General features: G+C 42.9%; 9 protein-coding genes across 9 annotated transcripts; 3 read left to right on the forward strand and 6 right to left on the reverse strand.

The window, feature by feature from the left end:
• Positions 1-53: 53 nt before the first annotated feature.
• On the reverse strand, positions 54-1,589 carry PUMCH_000743 (uncharacterized protein; the record flags this gene model as incomplete). Its single annotated transcript, XM_063019818.1, has 1 exon — positions 54-1,589. The coding sequence occupies one exon, from the start codon at positions 1,587-1,589 to the stop codon at positions 54-56; it is 1,536 nt and encodes a 511-aa protein (XP_062875888.1).
• A 234-nt stretch (positions 1,590-1,823) lies between these two features.
• On the reverse strand, positions 1,824-4,769 carry PUMCH_000744 (uncharacterized protein; the record flags this gene model as incomplete). The annotated part of the gene is made up of 1 exon (XM_063019819.1): positions 1,824-4,769. The coding sequence occupies one exon, from the start codon at positions 4,767-4,769 to the stop codon at positions 1,824-1,826; it is 2,946 nt and encodes a 981-aa protein (XP_062875889.1).
• A 461-nt stretch (positions 4,770-5,230) lies between these two features.
• Positions 5,231-7,060, reverse strand: PUMCH_000745 (uncharacterized protein; the record flags this gene model as incomplete). Its single annotated transcript, XM_063019820.1, has 1 exon — positions 5,231-7,060. The coding sequence occupies one exon, from the start codon at positions 7,058-7,060 to the stop codon at positions 5,231-5,233; it is 1,830 nt and encodes a 609-aa protein (XP_062875890.1).
• Positions 7,061-8,773: 1,713 nt separating this feature from the next.
• PUMCH_000746 (uncharacterized protein) lies at positions 8,774-9,736 on the reverse strand (the record flags this gene model as incomplete). Its single annotated transcript, XM_063019821.1, has 1 exon — positions 8,774-9,736. One exon carries the CDS (start codon positions 9,734-9,736, stop codon positions 8,774-8,776), a length of 963 nt encoding a protein of 320 aa, XP_062875891.1.
• Positions 9,737-10,011: 275 nt separating this feature from the next.
• On the reverse strand, positions 10,012-11,247 carry PUMCH_000747 (uncharacterized protein; the record flags this gene model as incomplete). The annotated part of the gene is made up of 1 exon (XM_063019822.1): positions 10,012-11,247. One exon carries the CDS (start codon positions 11,245-11,247, stop codon positions 10,012-10,014), a length of 1,236 nt encoding a protein of 411 aa, XP_062875892.1.
• A 1,051-nt stretch (positions 11,248-12,298) lies between these two features.
• On the reverse strand, positions 12,299-12,895 carry PUMCH_000748 (uncharacterized protein; the record flags this gene model as incomplete). Its single annotated transcript, XM_063019823.1, has 1 exon — positions 12,299-12,895. The coding sequence occupies one exon, from the start codon at positions 12,893-12,895 to the stop codon at positions 12,299-12,301; it is 597 nt and encodes a 198-aa protein (XP_062875893.1).
• Positions 12,896-14,227: 1,332 nt separating this feature from the next.
• On the forward strand, positions 14,228-14,746 carry PUMCH_000749 (uncharacterized protein; the record flags this gene model as incomplete). Its single annotated transcript, XM_063019824.1, has 1 exon — positions 14,228-14,746. The coding sequence occupies one exon, from the start codon at positions 14,228-14,230 to the stop codon at positions 14,744-14,746; it is 519 nt and encodes a 172-aa protein (XP_062875894.1).
• Positions 14,747-15,044: 298 nt separating this feature from the next.
• On the forward strand, positions 15,045-16,217 carry PUMCH_000750 (uncharacterized protein; the record flags this gene model as incomplete). Its single annotated transcript, XM_063019825.1, has 1 exon — positions 15,045-16,217. The coding sequence occupies one exon, from the start codon at positions 15,045-15,047 to the stop codon at positions 16,215-16,217; it is 1,173 nt and encodes a 390-aa protein (XP_062875895.1).
• A 527-nt stretch (positions 16,218-16,744) lies between these two features.
• On the forward strand, positions 16,745-18,889 carry PUMCH_000751 (uncharacterized protein; the record flags this gene model as incomplete). The annotated part of the gene is made up of 1 exon (XM_063019826.1): positions 16,745-18,889. One exon carries the CDS (start codon positions 16,745-16,747, stop codon positions 18,887-18,889), a length of 2,145 nt encoding a protein of 714 aa, XP_062875896.1.
• Positions 18,890-19,431: the final 542 nt, after the last annotated feature.

Here is a 19,431-nt window from a genome sequence, read left to right on the forward strand (position 1 = left end):
ATTCTTCTATAATGAATGTACATTAAATATTACCGATTTTGTTTTGTTATTATCTAGATAGATGTGAGTTCTTGTAAAAAGCTGGCAGCCTCACCCTTCTCCTCAGCCCTCATTAAACTTTCTCCGATCAAGAAGCCAGCAACTTGGTCTTCATGCTTGTACTTTCTAATTTCCTCTTTGCTACTGATACCAGATAAAGCCAACACAATGACATCTCCGTCACGGGCGCTGGTTTGAGTCATGGCAACCAAAGACGAGGTGGTATTCAAATCCACCTCGAAGGTCACAAGATTTCTGTTGTTTACACCGATAACAAGCGGGTCTTTGGTGTTGCCGTTGTTGGTCAAGGAAAGTGCAACCTCCATCTCAGCCTTGTCATTGACTTCCACAAGTGGGACCATGCCAAGCGACAAAGAGTATTCGTACAAAGCCGCCAAGAGTTCTCTATCGTTAAGCATCTTGACAATTAAAAGCACAGTGTCAGCACCGGCTAAACGAGCTTCCAAGATTTGATACTTGCTGAAAACAAACTCTTTTCTCAACACGGCGGGCCGGAGGTAACCAGCAGGCTTTTCACCGACATCTATGACTTTACGAATCAAGGCCAAATCATCAAGCGATCCTTTGAACCAGTTTGGCTCGGTCAAAACCGAGATGGCAGCGCAACCACCATTGGCGTAGGACAATGCTTGTTTGGCAGGGTGCGCCTTGATGTTGATGTCGCCCTTGGAAGGAGAGGCACGCTTGAACTCACCCAAAATAGCGGTTCCATTGTTATTGTTGACATGCATGATACGTTCGTAGAAGTTGATCAATGGAGGAGCCAAGCCGAGTTCAAATGACGTCTGCAACTCAGAGAAGGATTTGCCAGGCAAGGCCTCAATGACTTCGTAATCCAGAACACGTTTTTTGTAAATAGTAGTCAAGATGTTGGTTTCTTTTCCGACTGGGGCCGCGTTATTTTCGGCCCAGGTGCCGCCTGTCATCTTCAACACGTTGTCAATGAGGATACGGCCAGCCTCAGTCAAAATGGACTCTGGATGGAACTGGACACCTTCAACTACAAATTCCTTATGTCTGACACCCATAATAACCTCAGGAGTACCCGAAGTAGTGGCAGTGATTTCCAAACAGTCGGGGAGAGTTCCTCTCAAACCAGCCAATGAGTGATATCTGGTGGCAGCTGCGCCTTGTGGAACACCAGCAAAAACACCTTTGCCATCATGCTTGATATTGGAAGTTTTTCCATGAACAATCTCGCCTGCGTATGTGACCTCACCACCGAAAACCTCTACAATACATTGTTGTCCCATACACACACCAAAAATGGGGATCTTACCTTTAAAGTAGTCAATGGCAGCCTTAGACACTCCTGCATCTGTCAGAGGATGTCCGGGCCCTGGAGAGATGAATAGAAGATCGGGTTTGATCTTATTTTCGATGGTTTCGATGTCGATCTCGTCGTTACGGAAAACATCAACTTTGGCGCAAAGTGGAGATTGACAGAGGTACTGGTAGAGGTTCCATGTGAAGGAATCGTAGTTGTCAATTAGAAGCACGTGCTTTTTCAGCAACTTGGACGGAGCCATGGTATGTTGTGGTGTAAATGTAGTTGGATGGAGTAGTTATGGGTAGTGTTCGAGAGTTGAGGTTACTGACTCAGTGGGTCCTGCAGGAGCCATCTTGGCTGCAAAAATGAGTAAGAGCCCTGGAGGGAGACAAAAATCAGCAGAGAGGAAGACAAAAATTAGATAAAAAGATTCAATCAGAATTCCTGTCTCTCTCTTGATTTCTTTTTGATATGAGATTTTCTTTTTCGGCGATTACTCATCGACCTTGATCGAGGTTCCCTTTCTCTGTCTGACGCGCTCACTAATGGATGAAGAGTCTTCGAGAATAGATTCGACAATTTTTTGACGCTCGGTTTCCTTGGCAATGTTTTCGGTAGCAGTGAAGGCGACTCCGCGAAGAATCACCGTGCTCACCAACTCTAAAATTAGCATGAACAATGACGAGAGAATGGCAAGAACATAGTTCGAAATGGTGAGACCAATGTCAAGCCACGAACCTTCGGTCTTGACTAAGTAGAAGAAATTGAGCGAGAGGAAATCAGATGTAGAAATGATGAGCGTTGAAATGGTAAACTTGCGGATCTCTAATCGGTAGTTCATAATACCAAAACAGGTCGACAACAACACATATGGAATAATTAACTTAAGCATAAGCAAGGCGCCCATGGCAAACGGATCGAAAACCGGAATCAAACGGTACACAGAGTCAAGTGAAAAGGTTGAGATTGACGAGATGTTGCCAGTTCCAAAGAATGCATACTGTAAGAAAAAGAAGCCAATGATTGAGATTCTAATTGTTTGCAACCAATATCCCGGAGGTTTTCTGATCTTTTTGCCCTCAAAGCCGGGTTTGTGACTGCTAGGAGCCTTCAATTGTGTCTCAATGTTGAGCCATTGTAACAACACCAAGGAGTATCCAACATAGAAGAAAAGCTCAAATGAAATAGTCAAAATAATGAATGTGGGCACAAAAGTCAAATAAATAATCAAAATTCTGAGTTGATAGTCTGGAGATGGACTAGAAGAATGCAAGAGTGGCAACACAATGAGCGAGAAAATAAACACAAGCCAGCCCAGCGCTTGGGAGGCAAATGGAAGGCCAGAACGTGACTGCAATGACAAAACAGATATGTTGGTGATCACAGCCATGGCAACAATGCATACCAATTGCAAGACAAGAATCTTAGAGACCTTGCTAGCAATACCTCTCTTTGTAACCTTTCCATAGCCAATTGTTCCAACAGTAAATGCAAATGCCGAACTGATGTTGATTTGAGACAAACTCTCCGTTTTAACGGCGTCAAGGTTAGTGAAGATGCACATACCAGCACAACTCAACAACCACATTAATTTGGTTCCAACAGATAACTTGGAGCCGAGGAAGTGGGGATACAAACCGATTAAAATGAAGATGACCGAGAACATAATCCGGTTGAAGAATCCGTATGTGATACCTTCGTACATTCCCAAGAAACAAGCCAAAACAAAAAACTTTGTGGGTGTGGAAATGCCGTGCATGAATGTTTCTAAACCAATGAAGAAAATTGATCTTTCGTTGAGTATAGAGTACCAGAAGAATAGTGGGAATGCCAAGTACATATAGTAGTTGAAAGGCGAGCGCTGGTAAAACAACAAGTAGTTCATTGAAACCGCAATAACACCAAAAAACGCAAGGAGTGGTTTTGAATGCTTGGGCTGAGCAAAATCGTCCACAATGAAAAGCTTCAAGAAAATGTTGAAGGAGTAGATAATCCATCCGAAGAATCCCAATGTAACGATCGAGCGCAACAAAAGCCAGTTATAGGTCTGAAGATAGTTCAAACCGTCCAAGGAGCATTTCGTCAACTCCTTAGCCAACTGAATGGCAGTCGCTTCGATGTCAGTAGAATCACTAGCTTCGGGAAGGGTTTCTAAATGGTGAATAAGGGCCTCGATTTCTTGTTTATAAGCAGCGATTGGCTTGTTCACAAATGGATCAAAAGGCTTGTACCTGAACTGGTGATTGTACACCTCACTCTCCTTGATTATGTACTGTTCAGTAACAGCCAAGGCATTTTCGTACAAGGCTTTGATCTTGTTGAGTGCAGAACCCTGAATATATGGTAAAGGCAACTCACCCACAGAGTTCGCAGGATAATTTGCGCCAATCAAGTAGGCCATAAGAGGCGCAATGTCGGCTTGCTTCACATCATGTCTCTCCAAGTCATCGAAACCCCAAGTGTCGAAGTAATCTTCTTCATACCCACTAACTACAGGATCCTGGAGTTTCAATTGTTCTTCAGAAGCATGCTTAGGCTTGTTGACACCAGCACCCCAGGCAATCAAGGGAGTTCTAGTGTTATCTGGATGACCATCACCATGGGAGCCGAAATCGGACATACCATGGTCAGCAGTAAAGACAAATGCAGTATCTTCATCGCCGAAAAACTCATGAATCTGAGGAACCAACTGAGACAATTGACGGTCAATGTAGTTAATGTTATCGTAGTACTCAGCCGAATAAGGTCTATAGGCATGGCCAGCGGTATCAGGACCAAGCAAGTGCAAAAAGAAAACATTACCCTCACGATGCAATTCTTCGTGCAAAGTTGCATTTGTCTTTGAATCATCCATGAGTTCGTTGAAGTGTCTAAATACAAAGGCATCCAACTCGATGCTGCTCTGCGTGAAATCTTCAAACTCATGACCATACATACAAACATCAATTCTACCGGGGACTACGTTGTCGCCGTAGGCGAACATGGGTAAAATATCGGGGGAGCCAAAAGAGTAGGTATGGGTAGACTGGTTGAAAAACGAGTCGAAGTCGACCGGATTTTCCTTCCAGCCCTTGGTTACAGCACTAACATCCTCATAGAAACCAGCAATCATCGCCACATGTCCCGGCCTGGACTCAGTAGGCATTCTAGTGTTGGAAATACCCCAGGTTGCCTCTTCGCGAACCAATTGGCGAAGATACGGCGCCAAATACTGCTCCTTTTTCGATGTGGGATGAAGAAGCTTCTTGAAGGTCTTGTCTGCGCGCAAGCCATCGCCCACAATCAAAAAGAGTCTCTTAGCGGGCGGTTCCTGAGTCGATTTGTGTTGGTCCATCCCGTGGACCAATGGAGATACAAAATAGATATCGAAAATCAGCCAGAGATAGTAGAAGTGGAAGACGACACCGACGGCGATAAAGGCCTGGCGAAGCGACAACATTTTAGGCTGGTTGGTTGGAATAGATGTAGTTTTGGAGAAATATTAAGCGCGTCTACGTACTACTATATGTACACTGTGTGTACACTGAGGGTGCACTAATTAATTGGTATAGGTGCCGTGGTGGTTAAGGTGGGTGGCGGTATTTTCGGCGCGGACAAGACATTATTTATAGAAATGTTGTGACTGTTTGTATTCTTTATTGTTGACTGCGAAATGTTCTCTTTTGTTGGCTGCAAATTTTAGGTGGACCCGTGTCAGACAACACCATCGCAGGTGGTTACTCATGTATACATGCTTATATGTGTATAAATATGTTAATGTAAATGTAAATATGTGTATTTTATGTGTTTATATTGTATGTATTTTAAGTTTTTATATTATATGTATATGCATTTATGAAGGCTCGCCCGTTAATGTACATTTTCCTACTTTGATTAGTCATTGGTGCTGTCAGTACCTCCCTACATCATGATTGCACAGTTGGCTCGGAATACTCGGAGCGCCTGCTGAAACTCTTGAAACGCTGCGTTGTATCCTTGAACAATCTCCTGCTCCTCAGCTAAACATGCCTGGTATGCAGAAAGACAGTCTGCGTCGGAATAGATGGTGTTCTGGCTCCGTTCATCAATCTCGAATCTGGCCACCTGGTATTCCAAAATATTCTTTCGATACACTGCAAACTGTTGTTGATAAACATGCATTCGTGCAACGTAAATCTCCCATTCTCTTTTGGTGGCTGATGGCAAATGGATTCGTGGCGGCTCATGGCTGAACTTGAGACTGGCGGGATCCACGTTGGGTTGAAGGTCCTTGGCCGAGAGTGTCTGTGAAGAATTCCGCTGGTTGAGCTTGTTGACGGGAGTGAACAATGTCAGCGCTCTCGTCAGCCCATCCACAAACTCAGCTATTTTGGCCCGTTTTGCAGAATGTGTCTTGTTACTGGAGCTCAGTTTTCTCACTTTCGCACCTCCAGGGAGCGTCGCGCGAATGTCTGAGAAGTCAACGTCACCGATATCAACGCCCAAAGATGACTTCATCTCGTCAAAATTAGAGAGACGTGCCTTTTTGGCACCCTTGCGAAATTCATCTGGACGTTGCTGCATTGATGGAGCCCTACGAGGCGACTTTATGCGTTCTTTAGATGGCGTAGGGTCCAATATGTCTGGAACTGTATCATCTGGACCATCGATCTCTACTATATCGGGCTCGCTTACTGGCGTCTTCGGGAGCTCGTGTCCTTCAGAAGCAAACGAGATATCTTCGTCTCCGAGAATTCCTTCAGAGGGAGGGTTGGAAGCTCGGTCATGGCCAAAAAAGGCATTCTTCTGCTGCTCTTCTCCTTCTTCTCCTTCCTCTTCCTCTTCTTCACTAGTCTCAGATTGGCCTGAGAACTCATCTCTATAATGTGTAGAAAATGAGTTTTCGGTAGCGTCAGCATAGAGAGGTTCTTCATCCTCGCTGTCATCCTCTTCTTCAACCCCGTCTCCATTCAGCTCGAATGTCTGCTGTTCTTGCCGGGACACCTCCTCCACTTCGGTATCATCCTCTACAACTATAGGTTCGGCCGAGTTCTGGCCAAGACCATCCTTAGACCGTGGTGGCTCATCCTTGGGTCGTGGGGGCTCATCCGTATCAAGGTCCCACAAGTTTGACTGTGCACTGAAACGCTCTCGTTTCACTGGGTCCGTTTGATTCTTTTGCATATGTTGCCGAAGCATATCCTCCATTCTTCTTGCTTCCTTTTCCTTTTCGAAACGTCTTCTTTCTAATTCTTCCTGTTCACGTTGCTGTTGCGCCCGGCGCATGTACTCCTCGCGAACTCTCTTATTGTGCTCATCGAGGGCCATCTTTGCATGAGCAGCCGTCTCTGCCATTTTACGTTCACGTTCCTCGGCCGTTTGTCTACGAGCGCGAGCAAATGGATCACCAAAACCATCGGATCCAGTGGTGAAATAGCTCTCGAAATACGAAGTCCCGCTTCGATATTTGCGCGTGCTTTGCCGACTGAACCCTGCAAAGTTCACGTTGAATGGGTCCGGGAACCCACTGAAATTTTGCGGTTGTTGCGCTGGGCGCATGCTGATGCCGTTTTTCTCATCATAAGCACGTCGCAGCGCCGCGTCTTTTAGCGTCTCGTACGCTTCATTTATTCGAAGAAATCTATCATGTGCTTCTGGCGCCTGGTTCTTGTCTGGATGGAACTTGACCGCTAGTTTTTTGTATTGCTTTTTGATTTCATCCGATGAAGCTGTCCGAGGAACCCCAAGAGTCTCGTAACAATCGGTGGCCATGTTTGTGGCGGTAAATAAATAGTAGTTGGAGGTCTAATATAGGGAAGTCACGTGAAAGATAAGAACACAGTAGGATTAGATAATAGTTGCAAATAGGATTTTAAAGTTTTGATTTAATTTTACAAAGAACAAGATAAATGAATTCGTAAGGTTCCAGGCGGATAATCCGTTCTGAGTTGAGGTAAGATTCGAATGTTTCAGGTGAATGACAGTGAGGTTATTCTGCAATGAGAAGTGATAATCATATAGTGGATGAATTTCGATGCGCAAATTGATGCTTTTTCTTCCCTAATGGTGGAGTTGAAAAAGAATGGTTGATTCGAAAGTGTCCATAGTCGCTATAGGTGCCTAAGAGATGGGAGTAAGTGCTGACTCAATCGGAATGCCATTAATTGGTCCTCGCAATTTATGAATAATATAGTGGAACATTACAATGACTTTCGATGTCCGCTTATCCATTTATCGTTGGACACTCCCGTTGCTCAGTTCAATCAAGATGTGGTTAAGGGCTTAGTGAACCCCAAAACGGCCAAAATTGCCGTAGAAGCAAGTGTATTGAAATATTGTATTACATGAAAATGATCTTTTTCAACAAAACGAGTCGGCATGATACGATTAAACAAGCACAACACGTTGCGGTCTATCCCACGCTAGTGCAGAATCGAGAATGTAGGGTTGAAAAATTTCAATAACATACTTAATGACATGAATCCAATAGACTGATTAATCCATCGCTTTGGTCCTCGTGAGACTAATCGATCATTCGCTGTAGTAGTGATTCAAAAAATGGTACAGTTTTGACGTAGCTAGACACGGACCCCTAACAAACTAAATAATCAAGGAAGGAGTTTAATTTAATGAAAGAAATTCATTTTTAAATTGCAGGGATCTTTTTAACCAATGGGTTGGCGTTGCACCTTCAAACTAAAGGCCAGATCTTGTATTCGTAGTATCATAAATGAACGTATAGGGAATATTTGCACATCAACAGTAAGACTCAATTTCTTGAAATAAAATTCTGAAATAAGTATTTGAGAGCTTTGCATGTTCTGGCGGCCGTTAAGACATTATTTCAGATGTGAACTTTATGTTAAAAGCAATACAAAATAAGAGCCGAGAAAAAGCAAGACAATGGATATGTCTAATATCAAAACAATATGTTGAGGGAAAAAACACTATTAGATATAATAGTATGACTTAGCTTGAAGGAATCGAACGTGTGCCATCAAGTTAGCGGACTCAAAATATCAGGATGCAAGACCACTAGACTATATCTGTCACTGCACGTAATATCTGTTTGAAACTAGCCAGCCTATCAGTAATCTTAAAATCGACTTAAACTACCTATAGAGGCCTTCAAACCGCCCCTCATTAATGACAGAATAACTTTGCGACCCTATAAATCCTATTTGTGGTTTTGGTCTAAAAAAATCGCTTGTTAAGCGACATGTGGACAAAATTCCCCAAAATGATTCTAGCTTACATCAAACCAAACAATGTTTGAATTGAGTAACTTAGTTATTTACAGTGATTGAAGATGATTTATCTATAAAAAAATACAGAAATGGCGATAACAATCTCAAACAATTATAGACTATTACAAATACCAACATTAACCATAACCAATGCACATTGCGAACATCTACACATATTAAATCCACTCTATACCTAAGAGCAGCAAACGCCACTCATGTCAAAATCGGCCATTTAATTCTAAACAGCAGCGCCCTCAATCTTTCCCTGTTGCTGCAACAACACTTTGGCATAAGTTGGCAACGCAATCGCCTCTTTCTTCACAGTTTTACTAAAAATGTCAGGAACTTTACGGTTCTCAAGACCACCATTATACACAGCAGGAAGATTATCCTCACCAAACAGACCACTGACATCTCCATGGTGCATCACTTCGAATCTCTTCAAAGTGGATGCACTTATAATACCCATTGCTCTGAAGAAGCCAAACACCCATCCCATGATCAATGGAACGTTAATGAAAAACTTTTTTGAGAGAAGCTCCGGATAGTGATCACTAAAGAGCTTAATAATTTCCTTTGTGGCTGCTTTCATGTCGGAATCAATTCTAAAAATTGATGCACCCTTGTAGTCGTGGACTTGTGCCATTTTGGTATTGTCACTATCAGAGAATTCCAAAAGAGCCAATGAGCGTTCCATAAGACCAATTCTCCATCTCAAGAACTGCAGGCCCGGCGACCCATTTGGCTCTTGCTGGGTTCCAGCTGCTTCCTCGGCTTTGAATCCGACAAACCAGCTTTTGGTGAGCTTGACATTGTTGTAGAAGTTCCAGGTCACCACTCTGAAGTTGTCCTTGTTTCCGGGAAATTCCGTGACAATACCCATCTTCTCCAATTCTGCATCGAAATCCTCGACGTACGCAGCGCTCAACACGTTGAATTTCCCACGCCAGTTCATGGTCAGCACCAATTTTTCTTTGGCCAACGCAAGGTCGTATTCGCTCGCAACAAGAAATTTAAGAAGAATCTCGTTACGAATTGCCACCTCGACATATGGCGTACCTTCAATTCCTATTCTGTGGCCAAAAATCTCATCGTAGGTGGGCTTGTCTAACTCGGTCAAGATGGTTGGAAGCGCATCAATGAGCAGCTGAAGCTTCTCTGATTGGTCAGCCGTGAGCTCTGTGGAGGATACGAGCGCCATTGTGCCGAAAGGAGGTGAATTCAGTGGAGTACAAAGGAATGCTTGTTGGAGATATTAGGTGTGTACGGTGGTGTTTCAGATTATGCATACTATGTGCCGAGTCGGATCAGATGAGTATGCAGCAAGGGCTAACAAGAATGAAAGCGGGTGGGTTTTTGATTCTTTTTGATTTGGCTAATCATATTTTATGTTTGTGTTTTTGTAGAAAATTTTGGTTCTTAAATCGAGCTGCTTCTATGTATTTATCTCGTTTCAAACACCATCTACTCTTGAACCTAGTGGTTTCCAGGAACCAATCTAAAAGACAAAATGTCATTTTTCTTCACATCAACGGTATCTTCTTCACCGACTCTCTTCTTGTCTACACCTTCAATTGCTGCAATAGTCACATCACCCATGATTTTGCGCGCAACAGAGATCACTGGTGAATGCTTCTTCACTAGAACGCAATCCCGAAACACATGTTGACCTGACAGCCCTCCAAAGGTACTGATATTCCGCACAGGATAAACCGGCACGAGTTGCATCATTTCTGCTGCGGTTTGGAGTAGGTTAACCAATCCAGTGGAACCGAATCGGTAGAGGACCAAGTCTCTAATCTCCTCAATCTTCTCAGCCAACTTCTCATCAAGAGGACGGAGTCCAGCATCAGGAAGATCTTCCGCGGTATCGATGAACTCTGTTCCCAGCTCATATTTGATGTAGTTCAGTGCCGCGAGTTTCCGTAGGAATACTTCTGTGAGTGACGAGGTAAGTACACACTTCATCTCTGGGAATTTCAACATAATTTTGGAAACGTTCTTGTCCGCATCCGGATGGTCCATTTTGTTGAGCGCCAAGATGGTAGGAAACTTGACAGCCATAAAGGACTTCACGACTGCCTCCACCATCTCAGTGTCCCATTCTTGAAGGGGAGGTAGGTTGGGCATACGATCAAGCGCCTTACCCACGAGCTCCTTATTGGCATAGTATCCACCAAGCTGCAGAAGAAGAGTCTCCAAGGTAGTAGATTTGGTGGCCACATGACGACGGACCACTGAAGGCCATTTCTCAGTCAAGTTCCCTAGAATCCACCGGAAAATCTCATCCTGGAACCATTCGATATCTTGTAGAGGATCATAACCACGGGTCTCCTTTCCGTCCGCATCAGTGGTTCCGCTTACATCGACAATATGTATAAGGCAGTCTGCTTCCGTCAAATCGCTAAGAAACTTGTTTCCTAGACCTCTACCCAAATGTGCATTGGGCACCAACCCTGCCACATCCAAAAGAATGATTGGCACACCACGAGTTCCGTTCCGGCAATATCCGTAGTTTGGTTTACAGAGTTCCTGCTTTCCAAATCGTGAACATGCACACTCCACTTCTAGATATCCAGATGCTTTGTTCGGATCGATGGTTGTGAAGGGAAAAGAACGCACTTTGGCGTTTGCATCCGTCAACGCATTGAGAGTCGTAGATTTACCACTACTGGGCTTTCCAACGAGACCAATTACTGTATCTCTTCCCATAATTAACGAGTGTGGAATGTGGGTGAAGAGATGGGTTGATGAGGTTTAATGTACAGTTTAGTGAGGGAGTTGAATAGGTGCATGATAAGGTGATTTTAGGGGAAAAACAAAATGGTTTTAGGTCTCATTGAAAAATTAAACATAAGATTGGATCTTTGATGGTACCGGAAGTATTTTTGTCGTCTGGCTGGAGTTTTATTGAGTATCAATTGTCTATGGGACATATGGTAGGAGGCATAGTGAATTCATGTGGCAAGGAAGTACAAAAGTTGACACTATCTCTTTTGTTTTTTTGTTGAAGAGATCTCGCAAAATTTGTTGATTTTTCTTCGAGCGAGATATGGCGGTGTTTTCTTTGGATATGGTGGAGGTCTATCTGAACACCTGAGTGACCATTTACTGCACTATATCTATTTGGATTCTTCGTTTGGTATTTGAACTGCAATATGATTTCAATGATCTGATTTAGTATTGTTTAGTCGAGCAATGAGATTTTCTATGTTCGATCGAGCCGAGCAAATTTGATCCTAATTCACAGTAAATCACAAGACTATTCCAAAATAACTCATGAAATTGATCAGTGTAGAATATCAGGTATTGAATGAAGTAAAATCTTGCTATCGAGCCAGATGAAATGCCGATAGTACATGTATGTATCAAACTAGATTTATTGTAAGAGAAACATTCTCATGAAAAGATACTTCGATCTAGATACAAGAAGGTGAAAGTTCATATAGACTTGCCTCAAATACAGTTTGGCTTTTCGAACGTCGCCGCACGCAGTGATAAGTTGTTCTTCAGAAACAGCTTCAATTCCAGAAATGTTACAGTGCAAAGAAAACTAACCAATATTGTAGCACCGAAATAAGCTTGATCTTCATTCAAGCTTTGAACTTTCAAACTGCCTATTCTCTATCCCTAGGTAGTTCACTGTGTACTCTCAATTGGTCTTCAACATTTTATTGTTTCAATCAACAGGAATTGTCGACTAATTATTCTACAGTCTCATTTGCAAAACTGATTGATATAAGACAGCTCTATTCTCTGTGGATTACTTGTCATCAGAAAAAGCCTTAATCTGATTTGAATATAATTCAACAGAGGTCATGGTTTTTCTGGCTATAGCCACCAAACTTCTTGCTTTTCCCATCATATTCTTGAACTTCACTTGCAAGTCCAGAAATTCAACAGCCCTGCAAGTTGAGAGAGTAACTTTTCCAAGCTCCGATCTTCTTCGTATAAACTGCGCAATGCCTTTGCAAATCTCGGCAATGAGCTCATGCATTGCAATCAATATTGTAGCCCATCTTTTCAATCGCAAATGAGCTTCTGTTATGGCAGTTTCAAATTGTTCGAAGATAACTCTGTTTCGGATTGTTTCTTTATTTGTCAATTTGCCCTTAGTAGCGTGCTGTTCAATTACAAGACATTGGGTCACATAATCTTCAATAAAATTATCAATGAGCTCTCTAGCACCTTCAGCTTCACCAGCAAAACGTCTCAAAAGCTTTTGGAGGTTATTTGAAAGAGAATTCTGAGATAGCACGATCCGAACGATACTGATTTGAGCAGATAAAACCTCAGATTCTCTAGAGTTCTTCAAATAGATGGGCTCTTTCGAGAAAATAGGCTCGGGCTCTTCTGTCATTTTCGTGGTCTGTATGAACTGGGTGAGATGAATCCGAACTAGTTCTGGGCGTCGGACAAGCCAAAGGAAATACACCGATCTTTGTCCTAATGATTCACAATAGCTTTCTGAGCAAGATAAGTAAAGACGCCTCCTTAATTCCTCCCTAGACTTTTAGGTATCCCTTTGTCTTTCACATACTGAGGGTTCTTATATAATGTACTCTTGAAAAATGATGGTAGATCCTCTTACAAAGTATGTGAGTCAATGGATCTACGCCCCTCTGTCTCTGTTATTTACAAAGGTCTTGGCATTTTTTGTGTTTCACTATTATCCCCATTAGATTTATGTGATGAGTTTAGAAGCTAAGTTGATCGCTTCGATCTTCCATAAGAGCGTAGATCATATGTATACTTTCAATTCCGATTGGGAGTTGGGATGTTTTTTTTTATTGAATAATATGCTTGACTTGCAACCAGATCGATACAAGTTTGTTTATTTACGTAGATCTAAACAGTTCGGTTTAATTGAAGATGTAGGAAGTGAGTAACAATGATTTCTCGACTAAGAGTTGAGCTCAACTTTCTTGAGAGCAAGATCTTATAGTGATTTGCACCAAGATCCTGATCAGGATTTGAGCAACCTTGATCGGGATTACTCACCTCAGGATTGTATTTGGCCGATGAAAGATTAGTCTTTCTTGACTCATCAGAGCATTCGAAGGCTCTATGGAGGTATCTGGGGTAATTTGATCCTATTTAAGTGTGAATTCTGGTTTTCTGATATCTGGCACCCCATTCATGTGGGATTCTGTTAAGTCAGACCTTCACCTTGGTCCTACTGAATGGTGGGAGAAATAAACAAGAACACCCCAGAACAGGCTAATTTAAGCTTCTGAACTTTCACAGCAAATGAGTCGGGAGTTCTTTCCTGAATGATGATACAGAGAACTGGAAACTAGTGAGACGCTCTGGAAAGCTGAACAGATTCTGAGAGCCCCAACAAGGATATCGAAGACAAACGCAGCTTAAGAAAAATTCTGAATTATGTTCAAAAGTTTCAATTTCTTTCTATCGTCCCGCCCGATATATACGTCCTTGAACAGAACAATCTCTCACATAGACGAGTCCAGTTTCAAAAGCCAGTTCAAACAAAAAAAAAATAGAAAAAAGAGTTCGAAAATTCAGTACCCACTTCACATAAGTTTGCCCAAATATCATCCCAAACCACAACTTTCCATCTCTGCCCCGTACCTCCTCCACCTCCCCCATACTACCATAGCCTTGTCACCTGCACCTACCCTAACTTCCATTAAAACCAAAACGTACTCCCATTCTTTATACTCCATCCCCAATGGCATTCAATTTTCAAACCATATCATCCAATATCTTCAATGGCCTCTCGGCAGATTTCCGAAAAAAGAACTTCTCCGTGTACGGCCAATGGATCTCCATCTTCACCATCTTCGTCTGTATTGCGCTTGGTGTGGCCAACATTTTCCACGTCAACTTGGTGATTATTTTCTCCATCATCTGTCTTGTGCAAGCGTTGGTCGTCTTATTTGTGGAGATTCCATTTTTGTTGAGAATCTGTCCGTTGACTGACACTTTCACCAATTTCGTACGCAAGTTCGACGACAATTGGCCACGTTGTGGATTTTACTTGCTTATGAGTGTTATTCAATGGTTGAGTTTGCTCTGTATGGCCACATCTTTGCTTGCCGTGGCTGTTCTTTTCCTTTTGTCTAGTGGTTGTTATCTTATGGCTGCACTTAAACATCAGGAATATCTTAAGAGTTCTTTTGATGTCGCTGGTCTGGGAACCGATCTTGAGAGCCAGGCTGCGGGCCATGTTGTGCGGAATGTTTTGTAGAATGGCGTGATTTTTGACTCTACTTCTTTGCTTCTGCTGCTGCTGCTACTTCTCATGCTGCTTCTTCCACTTTACTGAACTTAATATACATTTCTCGGCCAATAAAAGGAACTCACTCGATTAAAATAGCCAACCTTAGTAAAAACTTCTTCAAATTGGATTCTTAATAATTGTAGTTCTCATTTTCTCTTTGCTTCTATCCTTGAAGTACTTCCATCAGAGCCTGCATAGACACCTCATCTGTTTGACACTTTTCAGACACTAATAGATACTCTTCTTTCCCCATAACTCCCTCCAAATGTCTCTACTACAGTTCACAGAAGACACGGCGCCGTCTACGGTTGATAACAAAGTGCAGTGGAAAAACGCGCTTCCTAAACTACGTCTGGCCACGCCTGAGCCCTCAAACTTGGAGAAAGCCAAAAAGGCACAGAAAAAAGAAGACCAGCCCCAAAAAGAAGGCATCATCTCTCTCTCATATGATCAAGTGAATGACAATGCGGATGAATTGGTGGAACTTCGCGGTGAGGGCCGTTACTTTGGCGTTTTAGACCCATCTACAGGCGATGCCATTGCCAATCAAAAGGAAATGGGTCCTCTCTGCGATAATTGCCACAAAAGAGGCCATATGCGTAGCAAATGTAAAACTGTGGTGTGTCACAAGTGTGGTGTCGTTGGAGATCACTACGAAACACAATGTCCTACGACTGTATTGTGTGGCAGATGTGGAGAAAAAGGCCATATTGTAAGCCAATGTACGAGCAGAACTCGAAAAAGACAATACTGTAAGACATGCGACTCTCTTCGTCATAGCGACGAGACTTGTCCTGGAATCTGGAGATCCTATCTTACCATTCCTGGAAATGATGGAAAGCTGGAACTTCCCATCATGTTCTGCTATAACTGTGCTTCTTCGGAGCATTATGGAGATGATTGTCCACAGGAACGTGGCTCAAGAATTCCAAATTTGAATGGAAGTGCATTCAGTGGGATCAACTTACCGCTGTATCTTCGAGACAAGTACTTTGCCTACTTGGATGGAAGAAGCCAGAGACCTACTCAGAATATTGACCGTAATCAGAACGGTCAGGCTAAGAGCTCTAAGGACAGCAAGAATAAGGAGAAAAATAAAACAAAGAACAAGAGCAAGGACTACAAGAGCAAGGATACACTCGAAAAGGACAGAAAACAGTCTAAAAAACAGAAGAAAAAAGAGCAGCGGAAGAATCTAGCAAACGACAAAAGCAATGACTCCAACAATAATGGCCGCGAATTCAAGAGATTAAAGAAAAACGACTCCAACCGGTCATCGCCCAAACCAAATGGTGGTGACCTGGTACAGCCTTCCAGATCCGGATTTATTTCGCTTAAACCCCAATCAAAGCGCAATTACAGTGCTTCAGACGTGCAACCCAACCGAAGCGGAGTGGTCTCCAAGAAGCAAAAGAAGAACTACCAGCAATTGTACTAATCTACAACAGGGACCATTATAGACTTATCAGATAACACAAGGACAACCACATAAATATTAATAGCTGTACAAAAGCATACCTTTTGTTTCTGAATCCGCATTGACAAATACACAGTTCCTCACTAGTGCACGGCCGCAGTCTGTGTGGCTGCAAATTTGAAACTTTGTATTTGGCATCTCCGAGTCGGAGTAGTGCATCTAACGCGACTCATCTACCAAGTGGTCAATCAGAACGCAATAAAACTCGATGAGGACCAAAGCAGTGGCTCAGTAAAGACCTTCATATACTCCTTCAACAACAAAATTACCAACTTGAATCTATTTTCCCCCACTTTTCGAACTCCTTCGAATATGCGCTCCTGCAGAATAACACCCTCTCGTACAGGACCATGATTCCCCAATATATAGTCCTATCCCATCTTTCCTTTCATATATAACACCTTTCTTGCTTAGAAAGAGTTCTCTCCAAAACATAAACCTCGAGCGTGTCCTGGACCGTAAGAGGAAAACCCATCTGTGTAGTCATTATGCCGACAGATATCTCTTTCTTGGGAATTAACTTCCATTTCCCAGATAAGAAGTACGCCAAATCTGAACCATATGTTCTGAGAAGGCAAGACATCACCATTCAGTATAGCAACTTGTTGGCATGGATATTGGTGGCGGTTGTTGTGTCCATTCCGGTGGTGAATACGTTGCGTGCCAATGGTTACTGGGTATTCAACCATATCCATGTTCTACGGTCTACCAACCATATCTTGGATTGGCTCACCAAAAGATCGGTTCTTTCAGATCGTCTGGCTATGCGCTTTCGTAATTTGGCCAGTACGGTATACCTGAACCACGGCACTGCGTTCCAGATCGGGCTCTGGGTCACTGTGTTCATTGGGCTTTGTTCAGTCAACCTTTGTGGAGGCGACATTATGTTTCTTGGGAAGAGATTGGGCCGATTGTGTGTAGTTTCTTTGCCCACGGTGTTTTTCTTGACCCTCCGACCCTCGCCGCTCCCCCGTACATTGTATCTTTCATTACTCCCCATTCATAAGTGGCTATCTCGAGCAGTGGTTCTCCTGGCGCTCGGCCACACCGTCATCTACTGCATGTATTTTGTCCATAACAAGACGCTTTTCAAGGCGTGGAAGCCTGCCAATTTGTACGGTTGGGCCGCTGTCTTGGGCTTCTTCTTCTTGGCCCTCACTTCTCTACTGCGTGTGAGGGACAGAGCCTACAAGGTATTTTTCTTTAACCATTACTTTTGGAGTTGGGTCATTGTCTTATGTCTTCCATTTCATGTGCGTCCAGTGAACACTACATATGCCAACACTGCCAATGTGGCCTTGTTACTATATCAGGCCTTTGTCCGTGTTCGCATGACCCTGCTGGTCTCGCAAAGAGGTGATTTCCGAGTCATGGATGTCTCCCCAAACATGGCTGTCATCGAATTTCCAAATGCGTGGCTCAAAACCCGCGCGAACAACCCAGGTGCTCATCTTCGCATCACCAATTGGCATCCCAACATTATTGTGCGGCTATTCAAATTCCTCATTCCAAATTTCCACCCATATACATTGGTTACCTTACCTCTGGACAGATTCCAGCGATTAATTGTTCGAAAGGGTGCATTTAAGTGGGATACAAACCGACGTTACATTAGTTATGGTACATTTGATCCAAAGCTTCTATTTATTGACTCAACCAACACCACTGATCTGAAGTTTTCAATTTCGAAATTGACGGTTAAGGCTAAGAAAATGTTGATTGTTGTGGGAGGTTCTGCTATCTCGTTCGCTATTCCAATTTTGCGGGTAGCTAACTATCATGGAATCCCCATCAAGGTTGTTTGGATTCTTCGTGATTACAGAGATCTTGCTGTTCTCAAGTGCTTTGAAGGATTTGTGCATGGAGATGAATTTGAAATCTTTGTTACCGGCGGCTCTGGAGTCGCCGATAGTACAAAAGCCGCTACAAGGCAGCCAAGCTACGGTACTTTCAAACTTTCGTCGAAGCAGCTTGGGCTGGACTTGGAACAAAATGAAAGTTCTTTCCTCAATCCAGATGCAAGGGATGAGGTGCCTATTCAGGAGTTTGAAAATGTCGATGTTGATTTCATCGAAACAGAAGAGGACGCATATCAAGAGGAGTGTCAGAACACATTCAATGCGGACAATACACAACTCGAAACCTCTTCTATAAACTCAAGCGATTCACATGAGGTTCAAGCGCATGGTTTCGACGATTTCCTTCCTCAGATGGACCGAGCCACCTCGATGTCACGAAAGTCCAGCACGTCCGGTTTTAACGAGCAATTCACGCCTAACTTGGACTCCAGCAATCCTCGCGACAACGACTATATACGCACAGTGCAAGATCTCCACTTGGAGCACCGCATTTACAAAGGTCGTCCAGTGTTGAACTTCAGATATCTTAACTGGTGTCAGGCAGCAAATGATACATTCACACAATGTTCGGGCCCAGTGATGGACGAGGAAAGCAATCTTGTCTGTTGCAAAGACCTTCCTGAGAGACAGCACATGATTAGTGCGGAACTAAAGCCAGCAGATTTAGCAAAAGTGTGGGTGATTTCGGCTGGGCCGAAATCTTTAGTTAAAAACACCAGATTGTGGGCCAATGAAAATGGACTCAAGTATCACGAAGAAGCTTTTTATGTCTAAGCATATACCATGAAGACAATGCATTTGTGCTGAAACAACAAAGAAACAAGAATATCTTCCAGCATTTACATCAGAAATACTATTTACCCTAACAAAGCAATTGTATCTAGACGCAAGTATGTAATTCGATTTCGTCTCTCGTTGACTATGTACTGAATATGGAATTGGATATGAATATAAAGAAGTTGTTGGAATTGAATGTCTGGCTTGTTTTACTCGTCAAGATGATCCTTGACGTATTGGTTTCTACGGATTCCCTCCTCTATGGCAAGATTTCGAGTTATGTCTTTTTTGGCATTTTCAGTAGCAAACGATATACCAATGATCCCCCACACAACTACATACCACACTTTGTAAGGAGTTCTGAAGTACGCGGTATTATAGCCCCGGTTATACCTATAATTGAGCCACATCCCCGACGTCAATGCTACTAGACATCCCTGGGCAAAACCGATTGCTCCAGCACTAAGCATCTGATCATTGATCGACTCCATCGTTTTGGAATTGAGCGGAGAGACATGTTTCATGACGGTTATGAGTTT

The sequence above is a fragment of the Australozyma saopauloensis genome, chromosome 1 (genome assembly GCF_035610405.1).
Source record: "Australozyma saopauloensis chromosome 1, complete sequence".
In the NCBI taxonomy this organism is placed as follows: domain Eukaryota; kingdom Fungi; phylum Ascomycota; class Pichiomycetes; order Serinales; family Metschnikowiaceae; genus Australozyma; species Australozyma saopauloensis.